This window comes from Melitaea cinxia, chromosome 14 (assembly GCF_905220565.1).
Source record: "Melitaea cinxia chromosome 14, ilMelCinx1.1, whole genome shotgun sequence".
In the NCBI taxonomy this organism is placed as follows: domain Eukaryota; kingdom Metazoa; phylum Arthropoda; class Insecta; order Lepidoptera; family Nymphalidae; genus Melitaea; species Melitaea cinxia.
The window spans coordinates 12068774-12081212 of NC_059407.1; the positions used below are offsets into that span (position 1 = coordinate 12068774).

Consider the following 12439-nt stretch of genomic DNA (forward strand, 5'->3'; position numbering starts at 1 on the left):
TGAAGACGAGAAGTTTCTCTTCCTAAAACGACAAAATTCGACAAAATTACGATGTCATGTTAGCTTCCGTAGAGATAAATATCACAGATCACTAAAATTTAATGATTATCTCTTCTTGACGTAACGAGAAGAGTATCGCGTGCACGCATGTTAGCTACTGTAGACATAGAGAGATAATACGAGAAAAGGGGTAGACAAAATTTTGTCGTGGCGCGCATGCTAGGCCAGCAGGTTATGTAAAACAAAAAAACCGTCTGATGGTTGGATGGCGCTTTAGTGACTACTACAAGCTATTAACGGTTGCAAGTTCGAAACCCTTTTAAGACAAATGTCTGTCTTTACAAAATATATGTTTGTCATTTTATGGACGACGTGTATTTGTTATCTTTCCTCAACCAACTCGAGATTATATTCAAGTAAAACTTAATTACGCACATTTGCCTTGGGGAGTAAGCTGGTGAATGCGTGACGAGAGCGTTACGAAAAGTGTGATCGGGCGAAGCGAACGCAATTTGAGAGGAAGAAAATATAAGTTAGTGAATATAGAAAGAGAGAGTTACGTTGCGTAAGTTTTACCTCAGTCGAGTGTCAGTTGTCTATTATTTATTATAGCCGACCCAGAAAACGTTGTATTGCCATATCTATTATTAACCCCCTTAATGCCCCACCCCCATTGTAACTTAGAGGTATGAAAAATAGATGTTGGCCGATTCTGAGACCTACATATATGTACACAAAATTTCATAAAAATCGGTCCAGCCGTTTCAGAGGAGTTTGGCAACAAACACAGCGACACGAGAATTTTATATATTACAGATTTTAATTGTATGATCAAAATTTATATCCTAATCAGACTTACTACCAATAATTTATACAAATTAGTAACTAGTAAATCTCATCTTTAATATCAAATAAATCAGAAGTCGAACGAATTTTAAACAGAAAATTATTTAAAAAATTCAGTTGTTCTTGCACAGGTTTTTCCCCGCAGCTGTAGCAGAGTTTACACGTTTATTAACAGTATATCGAGTCTAGGTCATCCCTATTGTATCTATAATATATATAAAAGCGAAAGGTCACTCATCACGAAATCTCCGAAACTATAACACCTACAAACTTGAAATTTGGCAGGTAGGCTCCTTATAGGACGTAGACAACCGCTAAGAACGGATTTTACGAAAGTCGACCCCTGAGGGGGTAAAACGGGGGTTGCAAGTTTGTATGAAAGTCCTATGTTTTTGAAGTAAGAGACTTGAAAATTTAAATGTATGCTCTATATAAGATGAGAAGGTGTCCAAATAATTTATCTTTAGAAATCAACTCCCTTTTGGGGTTAAAACGGGGGATGGTAGGTTGATTCACTCGTCACGAAATCTCCGAAACTATAACACCTACAAACTTGAAATTTAGCAGGTAAGCTCCTTATAGATCGCAGACATTTGCTAAGAACAGATTTTACGAAATTCGACCCCTAAGGGGATAAAACGGGGGTTGGAAGTTTGTATGAAAATCCTATGTTTTTGAAGTAAGAGACTTGAAATTTAAAATGTATGCTCTATAGATGGTGAGTAGGTGTCCAAATAATGTATCTTTAGAAAATAAATCCATTTTGGGGTTACAACGGGGGATGGTAGGTTGACTTAGTCATCACGAAATCTCCGAAAATATAACACCTACAAGCTTGAAATTTGGCAGGTAGGCTCCTTATAAGGCTTAAACATCCCTAAGAATAGATTTTACAAAACTCAATCCCTAAGGAGGTAAAACAGGGGTTGGTAGTTTGTATGAAAGTCCTATGTTTTTGAAGTAAGAGACTTGAAATTTGAACAAAACTAAACATAATAAAGAACAAAATAGAATAGAACAGAATAGAACAGAGTAGAATAGAACAGAATAAGAACAGAACAGAATAGAACAGAACAGAATAGAATAGAACAGAATAGAACAGAACAGAAGAGAACAGAACAGAATAGTAGAGAACAGAATAGAATAAGAACAGAACAGAACAGAAGAGAACAGAATAGAACAGAACAGAATAGAACAGAATAAGAACAGAACAGAATAGTACAGAACAGAATAGAACAGAACAGAATAGAACATAATAGAACAGAATAGAACAGAACAGAATAGAACAGAATAAGAACAGAACAGAAATCTCCGAAACTATAACACCTAAAAACTTGAAATTTAGCAGGTAGGCTCCTTATAGATCGTAGACATTCGCTAAGAACGGATTTTACGAAATTCGACCCCTAAGGGGATAAAACAGGGGTTGGAAGTTTGTATGAAAATCCTATGTTTTTAAAGTAAGAGACTTGAAATTTAAAATGTATGCTCTATAGATGGTGAGAAAGATGTACAAATAATGTATCTTTAGAAAATAAATCCATTTTGGGGTTACAACGGGGAATGGTAGGTTGACTTAGTCATCACGAAATCTCCGAAACTATAACACCTACAAGCTTGAAATTTAGCAGGTAGGCTCCTTATAGGACGTACACATCCTCTAAGAACGGATTTTGCAAAACTCGATCCTTAAATATTATATATTACATTATTTGGACATCTTCTCACCATCTATAGAGAATTTCAAGTCTCTTACTTTAAAAACATAGGACTATCATACAAACTTCCAACCCCCGTTTTACCCCCTTAGGGGTCGAGTTTCGTAAAATTCCTTCTTAGGGGATGTCTACGTCCTATAAGAAACCTACCTGCCAATCATTACAGCCTATACAGTCCACTGCTGGACACAGGCCTCCACAATTACTGTTCTATTCTGTTCTATATATATATATATATATATATATATATATATATATATATATATACATATATATATATATATATATACATATATATATATATATATATATATATATATATATATAATAGAAAGGTCACTAACTCACTCATCACGAGAACTCAAAAACCGCTGGATGATCCATCCATCTAGGATGGACAAAGAAGAAATTTAGCAGGGAGGTAGATTATAGTTAGTAGACGTCCGCTAAGAACGGATTTTGCGATTTTCCACCGTTAAGGGGGTTTAATTGGGGTTGATGGTTTGTATGAGACATATACAGTAGCTATAAGTTCGCCTGATAGGTTATTTATACTGCAGCTTGAAAATAAAACTAAAAATGTGGTGTATAGAGAGGTTTTATAAAAATAACTATTAAATTATACTACCTGTGCCTTTTCAAAAGTTACTCAGCGTGATAAGCATTTCAAGTGACTGAAATAAAAAAATAATTTGCGTTAAACATCTTGATCGTTGTCGTAGTCGCGGGCAACAATTAGTGTATTATAAAACAAAGTCTCAAAAAGTGTATGTGATCGATTTCCTCAAAATCTACTGAACGGCTAAGCCGATTTTGATGAGAGTTTCCCTGGAAGTTTGCCGGGAAAACTTTGTGACACACTTAATTCAACGCGGGCGAAGCCGCGGGCACAGCTAGTATAGTTATATAATTTAAGGAAACATTAAGGTTTATGTCTTGCAATCATTACAATAACAAAAAAACAAGTACTTCTAATAACTATTCCGTTATCACAGTAAGCAGTGACAGTCATTTCTGCTCTCGAGGTTGTGGGTTCGATTCCCCCGCCCTGGTCCCTGAGTCGTATTTATTTAACTACATATGTGTATTATTTATAATGTATATTTATAAACACAAAAAAGTTCATTGTTTGTAATAAATGTGTAAATCTCGTATAATAATTAGTTTATTACCTAAAACACCGACATTAAATTTTTTATGTTAGGAATAGCAGACCGTATGCTACATGACATGGGTATCTCATTATTTATGTATTGTATCTACTGCAATATATATAATGAGTTTTATTATACTTAATTATATGCTATTGATATTGAGAAAGGTTAGAAATCGGGGAGCTTCGCTAGCATCTAAACAATAAAATAATCAATGCTTCCACCAAGGTCGAATCCGGTGTACTAGTCGGAGATATCTCTTTTTTGACGCACAGCTCTCGAACACGCTAGAATTATACCAGTTTTTATATAAATTATCCTGTTTGTAATTCGTTTTCTTGACCTAGACAAGAAACTTCAACAAAAAGTTATATTTAATAAGATAACTGCGCGGACAGACATCGTTCTGTCAAAAGTTAATAGTAAAAATTTTTTTTTTTTTTTTTTGTATTAAAACCTGCCGTGGCCCTAAGGATACAAAAAATACAAAAAAGTAAATTAGCCGAATTAGTCGAACCATTCTCAAGTTATGCGCTTAGCGACATTCATTTTTATTTATATAGATAAAAGATAGATTTAACTTCATTAGGTATTTCGTGTTCCTTCTGTTTAAAGCACAATAAATAAACAATTAAATGAATAATATTATGACTCTTTATTTTACTCTCTTTCGAAGCATAAGAATTATCAATATTTATAAAACTTTGGTCACGCCTTAACTTGATAATGACTTTCCCAGTTTCATTTTTCTTTTTTAAATTTTCTATATTACAGGAGATTCTAACGAAATGGAAAATTAAGAAAATTGCGGAGAAAATTCGAGAAATTTAAAAAGCTTAACTACTTACGCCTACTACACACATATATACAGGTAGAATATTAACTCTATTATAGTTAAGCTTTTATGGGAATATTTTTTTTAATCAACTAGGTAGGGCTCATCTGATGGTAAGCGAAAAGGCCTGCAACACCAAAAGCATCGCAAGCGTCTTGCCGACCCTATACCCACAATCCCCCCAGGAGCACTGGTCACCTACTCACCACAGAAACACAACACTGCTTGAAAGCAATATTATTTTACTGTGATCTTCTGTAAGGTGAAGAAGGTATTTCCCTAGCCGGGCTGTTCCAGATTAGTGGTGAGCGGTGTCCTGCTATGTCCTGCACCGCAGTTGTCAATGTTGCAATTTATGAAAACAATCTACATAAATAGATTCGTTCAATAACCAAGCTAATGTTTCCTTGTTTAATTGTAATTGACGGGATGCACCACACTTCCGCGTTAATAATATTTCACAATGGCTTAACTAATTTCGCTAGACGTAATTAGCAAACACTAGTTTAGTTTACTGTATATATGTTCAATTTCGAGTCCAATTAGAGACTCATACACCCCCTTTTTATGGTTACTCCCATTTCGAGAAAATTGTAGGTGTACCTACATTTAAAATCGAAAATGATTTTATTTTACATACTACATTTAACGACTTTGTATATGAATTAAAACTTATCTAAAGTTTTAAAAAATATTAAATCACACTGCGTGAGGTTGGCAATAGTTTAGTGATTAAATTTTTTGATCCCTTTCTAAAATTACATGTACAATATACACTGCATGTATACCGCAGTTAACCCTTTTTGCTACCTTTTCAATTACAAGCACAAGAAACGATACTATTAATCGTGTATTTGCTGCGTGTATCAATTTTATTACTTCTTGTAAATAATTATTATGGGGTATGTGTTTTTAATAATATGATCGAATCTTCGATAGGGTATAAAAATAAAAACAGTATATATATAAATTTTTAAATATATTATTTGAATTCATTTTATCTGGATTTATACCATGTACCTTTTTATCTTTGAGGCTCCGATATTTCGGCGCAGTTGCATGCGCCATGGTCACGGAGGAACAGTTCCATGGCAGTTCCTCCGTGACCATGGCGCATGCAACTGCGCCGAAATATCGGAGCCTCAAAGATAAAAAGGTACATGGTATAAATCCCGATAAAACGAATTCAAATAATGTTAAGAACCATGGAAATTTAAAACAATTTAAATATATTATTTGCAATAATATTTTTTTTTTGGTCAATGTATGTATAAATAACTAAATAATAAAGATTAGGTATTAAATTAGCAGGTGTTTTGCCCATAGTCACCACGCTGGGCAGGTGGGTTGGTGACCGCAGGACTGGCTTTGTCGCACCGAAGATGCCGCTGCCCATCTTCGGCCTGTGTTTTTCAAAGCCAGCAGTTGGATGGTTATCCCGCCATCGGTCGGCTTTTTAAGTTCCAAGGTAATAGTGGAACTGTGTTATCCCTTAGTCGCCTCTTACGACTACCGCCTGCCCAGCTTGGTGACTATGGGCAAAAGACATGAGTTCACGCCATTTTTGGCGTGAACTTGTGGAGGCCTATGTCCAGTAGTGAACTGCGTAAGGCTGCTGTGATGTGATTAAATTAGCAAAACGTATACATGACTTAGCGGCAACGTATCACAAGTGTCAACACAAGTAAAGCTGGATCTAAGTTCTAACTGACCTAACTCGCTTAGAACGAAAACATACTTGTTATATCATTAAGGCCGCTCCCAGTAGTCAGACTATTTCTGATTTAGCATACTATATATAGAATTTAGACATATATCATATAGTTATCTCTTGTATATAAGAGATAAGTAAGAAAAATAAAAGAGATGTTTATAAATGAGATTAGCCACAAGTTGCAAATCTAGCTAGCATTATTACATTTAAAAATTAAAAACATTCAGTAACCCACAATTATTAAAAATATATAGCTTAGAACAATCTTGGTTACATCATCTTTTAGACTATAAAAACTAAATCAAAGTCGATATACAGATACAGAAATATATATACAGTAACACGAAGTATATATGCATCAGGGATAAAAAATGAAAGTATTTACTTCTCAAAATCTTATAAAAGCATACGGGCCTCATTGGATTGTCTGACATTCATTGTCTGTAACCACCAAGTTCATATAAGGATTTGCTACTTGTGTTATGTCATTGTACTGCAAGGGTCATTGTGATGCTATGAATGGGGCGTATTGTTTGCAATATTCCATTTCACGAAATATTTGTCAACTAAAAATTTTATACGTCTTACTCTGAATTACTTTACTTTAAATAACTTTCAATCTTAAAAGTTATGTAAAAAAGATAAAATCAGCAAAAATCTAATTTACTATGTTTAAACACACACACGCACACACACAATTTACGATAGCATAATTTTGTAACATTGCGACAATGTTGTTCTCGAATGGGTACTTACGTTTATTCTGTTCTTTGCCCGTTCTATCGCCTTGCTGTCTTCTCGCTCCGGGCTGAGCCGACATACCCTCGCTCTCCAATCATTTGCTCCCGCTGCTTGAAGAGCCGCCAATCTGAAAAAAAGAAAATCACAATTAAAATAAACATTATTCTAATGTCTTCGAAATTTAAGATTCTGACTTAAGATCAATCACAGAATTGATTTTTGATTTTTTTGTATCACAAAGAACAGTCGAAAGTTAAGAGTTGGAAGTAATATGTTAACATATTAAGCACTAAAATAGATTGAATATAATAATAATAAATATGGAGAAATAGTTATCAATATACTCGTGATATAAACATGTTTTAAAATATAGCCTAGCAGCCTATTTCAATACGCATCAAGGCACTAATGATTTTTTAATTATATTACGCATGCAAAGCTGAGAGCTTTACCTCCACCAACATAAATACTAATTCGTAATAATAATATTTTAATTAAAAGTTATGAATGAATATCACGAGTTATGAAATTCTTTGATCACATTATACTAGACAGCCTTCGCTTGACTATAATTTTTAAACAGTTTTTAATTTTTAAAATCTATCAAATACTGTTTCAACAAACAAACCTTATTGCTTTATAACACTAGCATGGAATATCTTTCTTATGTAGACTAAAATAGTATTGTAGGTAAAGAAATAGATATGCATATATTAAACTATTTCTGCCCTAATTTAAGCAATTGTAATTTTTTTTTCAGTCATTTATTTCAATAATGACTTTCAACAATGTCAAAATACGAAAATAGCAAAGAACGCCTATGTTGCGTAGAATACAGAAGAAAATAATTTTATATAAAATAAATAAAAAAGCATATTATACAGAATATAAAAAAAAAAACCAGCAAAACATCAACATTTTAATAACTTAAAAATTCTTAGTATAAAATACTCCAAGCGTAAAATGAAATGACGATACCCAAGTATACACCGTTAAAGAGACAACTTTTTTTAATATATACCGTTTTTTACGTCGAGGTCGGTAGCTCTGAACTGACAAGTGGCCCTTTAAGCCCTGTCTCGTTCACTATGGTTGGCATAATAATGAATTATCACTTATAAGATGCAGTGGCATACGCGAGATGTCTGGTAATGTGTTGATGAATTAAAGGTTAAAAAAAAATTTCATATCGTTAAAAATAAACGAGTGTCGAATCGACACATGTCTCAAGTTATAATTGGCAGTACTAACGGGTATGTATGTTTGTATGATGTATATGTATGTAGTAAAACAAACTGTATGAAATCGTCAAAAAATATATAGTTTTATATAATACTAGCTGACCCAGCAAACGTTTTTTTGCCATTTATATTATTAACCGCCTCTACCCCCCCCCCCCCTTGTACCTTAGAGGTATGAAAAATAGATGTTAGATTCTCAAACCTACCCAATATGCACACAAAATTTCATGAGAATCGGTAAAGCCGTTTCGGAGGAATTTAACTATTATACAAACGCCGCGACACGAGAAAAATATTTATATATTAGATAATATATACAAGTATTTCTTATTACGTACCCTATGTACTGAGGACTAGCGAAGATTAGTATCGCTTTTTGACTTCTAGCTAAAATAGAAATTTTATTTTGCATGGCAATAGTATATAGACTAGTGTTAATTGTTGTTATTAAAAATATAACTAGGCAAGTAAATCTAATATACAAAAACTATAGTACCCGCATGATTTATGACATAGATCGACATCTATTACGAAGAAGCTAGTGATATTTCATGATTTATAAAAATCCATCAAATCGTTTAGCTTAAGTTTTGTTATGGAAATATACCTACTAATAAAAAAAAAGTATACACATAGACTAGAGAACTACCATATACTTATAGGAACGATATTCTTGTGAGGCGGGTTAAAAATACTAAAAATCTCATACAATATAATTTAAAATTAAATCAGGTAGGTAACTTCTATCCTTATCCAAAAACGATAACTCAAAGCTTTTCGTTACAATGATAATATAAATGGAACTAAAACAAATGCATCATTTCCAAGTAGTTAACGATTAAGTGATAAGATATCTTCAACACGCTCGAGCTACTAATCTTTTATTTAATATTTCTTTACTGCGACTGAATAAAAACAATTATATGTGGACTTTATTTCTAAGTCACTATGAGTGACATTTGAATATAACATTTGATATGTACAAGTTAGGACAACTTATGTAAATAGCTTTGTAAATATTGTAAAAATAGCGCAATGCGATTCAATTTTGGGAGCGGATGATTTCAACCAACGCGTTACGCTGTACTACCAAGTACTTTGACTAATGAGTTCACGTTATCACAATTGCTCAAAAAGACCTACGTCGTATTGTTTTCAATCCCTTTTATCTATGATATGCATGTATGATGCATTTCATGCCCTTCTACTACCTTTGTTACTAGTGATATCATTTCTGCATTTCTAAGTCAATTTTTACTGGATTCGTCACTTCTTGAGAAATACAGTTACGTGTTTATGACGTCATTTATACGTATTGTATTTGTTACAAATATAAAAAGAGAACAATATTTTTTTCCAAAGCTACAATTTAGATAAGTCAACATAGCTTTAAAACTTTCTTTAAAAATATTTTTATTGTTATACATATATCTCTTTTTATATAGAGCAAGTTCATATACATAAAATCTTTGACAGAACAAAAATAGATTATATTTCTACATCGCGTTAGAGTCAGCATCAATATATTACCAAAAAATATAAATAAACATATCGCATTTGAAGTGATAGTTTGTTTTGCTTCCAAATACACGCATCGCTCTGGCCACCATCAGACATACATTAAGATATTTGATAAAATCAAAATAGATGCAATCGAAACCGTACAATGTCAACGACCCACAACATTATCGCCTCAAGTGCGCGCTCTCGGCCCTAGAGGAAATACAGTTTAAAATTAATTATTACTGTCTGTCTGTCACGTTTATATATATTCTTCGCACATACTAAATACATCCTTGCAAAATGTTGCAAATAATCCATATACCTACATAAATTCTTATTTCTATAATTAATTTACCCTTTTCAAAGTTTTCTAATACTTTGTAAAAGATTCATACGGAACGAAAAATCAAGAAAATCGGACATTTTTAGAAAACTTAATGACCATTTAAACTTTGCGCGTTTGACAGTTTGCAAGAAAGGACAGCCTGTTTGGTCAGCTAGTGTATCAATACGATTTACAGACTCAGACAAAGGCAGAAATATCGTGGGTGTAGGAATCTGATGATTTAAAAGATTTGTTCGAGACTTATTTAAAAAATTCTCAAAGTATTTGAAAGTAACATTCACACTCGTTGAAGCTGACCAGTAGCCATATAAGTCAATGAATCTATTAAGTACCAAATCTCAAGGCGAGTAAAACTGCGATGGACGCCTAGTTTAACATAAAAAAATTATGTATGTATATATATATATATATATATATATATATATATATATTTACAAAGAATCAACATCAAATTAGTCGCGTGTATAGATTATCTTTATAGAACACATAATGTCCTTATTTGTTATTAAAATTTTATACGTGACTTTAATACTCATTTTCCTGTTTCCGTTCCATATAAAAATTCTGTTATATTAATGTTTATTTTCCTCTATTATATTATTATACACTTAATAAATTTATTATTTGTTGGGTGTATTTCATTAAATAGTAAATAGAGTAGCACCTTACAACGCTTGGAGGTCTATTTCGCTTCAGTCTGTAATATCCCACAACTGGGCATGGGCCTCCTTCCCCATGTAGGAGAAGGATGGAAGTCTATTTACATTAGACTAATACCTACATTCCTAATTGTAGTTACAAATACTTGTTTTATCGATAACTGTACTGGTTACTGTTTTGGGCTTTTTAAGAGTTAATTACAATTTCAAAGGCAATTGTACATCGTTGCCTTAAAACTGTAATATATTTATACTATAGTGTACTTCTGTTATATAAACATAAGTACTCCACAGTATATATATTTTCTATTTTTTTTTCAAAAATCCCAAAAAAAAATGATAAAAAGAGATACATTTTTCTTTACTTAAATTTATCAAACTATCTAGACTCAAGTAAGCAAACCTTTATATAGCAACTATAATAATAATGTCCATAAGTTAATATTTCAAAATATCTTAAGTGTAGCGTATACTGCAAGTATTTTAGTATGTGCTCAAGAGTTTCAAGTAGTTCATTACCTTTCGGCGATAGTGCCGCCTCGGTTCGGCATATCGGCCTGTGTGGCGCTCCTCTGCACACCGCCGCCGAACCTGCAGACAAGCAAACAAATGCTTCATAGTATATGTATAAATAAAAACAAAGTGATTAAATTATAATTTAACTCTATTAAATACTGTGCCTTAAAAACACTATTACTTAATATTTTTTATAGATATTTTTAATGCATTAAGTCATGTAGTACCTAATCATTTTGTTAACTTCAAATACCTTACCTTTTTTTAACAAATATTTAAATGTATATTATTAAAACGACAATTTATATATTTTTGTTGTTGTTTATTTAATCAATGATTATAATAATTAATAATTATAATCAATGATTAAATAAACAACAACAAAAACAATAATCAAGACATTTCTCTATTTGAAGTTAAAAAAAAATATACAAAATGAATATCACAAAAAATAATAATATAAAAAATAACTGAATTGAAATCAATATACCTTGGCTTTTCAAATTTCTCTTTCAGACTCTTAAAACTGAAGAGCCTCTCGTCCACCGGCCTCATCGACAACATTTTGAAATGAACAACTTATTTATCAACTTTTCACTTAAAACGAACAAACTATTTTACGTATAATAAGATAAAACGCTTCTAAAACTCAAACTAACATCGTAACAAAAACTTTACGAAAAATAAAAGGGTAAAGATAAGAAACTAAAGGGCGCGTAGTATACGAGTGTGCCGGAGTGACAGAACGTCATCGCTTCGATTTCGTTCGCGTTCGGACTGTAACTGATGAGTTTGTATACCTCCCCTGCGTACGTCACAGGCGTCCGTTATCCTTGTGTGCTATTGATGTGTTTATTGTTTATAAAATAAACAAAATCGATAAACGTTATTAGGGTTGCCGCATTGTACAAGTGCAGTATAATATATTAATTTTTTTTTTAATTGTTCACCTTCCTGACCATACTAAGCACATACTAAGGTTGGCTGGTATAAAATGCAGCAGCGTTAAGTCTGCCTTTATTAAATATATGCATATTATTATTCACTAAAGTATTTATATAAATAAATATTATATAAGATTTTATAAAATATATACCACATTAGAATTCGTACGCCCACTCGTAGTTTTTCTACCAAATAATTACCTATAACTCCTAATCGTTTTA

General features: G+C 32.4%; 1 protein-coding gene across 1 annotated transcript in view; it reads right to left on the reverse strand.

Annotated features, from left to right (window-relative positions):
- LOC123659792 (supervillin) overlaps nt 1-12052 on the reverse strand; it is a 41236-nt gene extending 29184 nt beyond the window's left edge. The window contains exons 1-3 of the mRNA XM_045594965.1: nt 11764-12052; nt 11277-11348; nt 7024-7135 (exon numbers count right to left, since the gene is read on the reverse strand). Coding sequence (XP_045450921.1) covers nt 7024-7135; nt 11277-11348; nt 11764-11837 — 258 coding nt within the window. The 5' untranslated portion in view covers nt 11838-12052. The remainder of the gene's footprint in view (nt 1-7023; nt 7136-11276; nt 11349-11763) is intronic.
- Nucleotides 12053-12439: the final 387 nt, after the last annotated feature.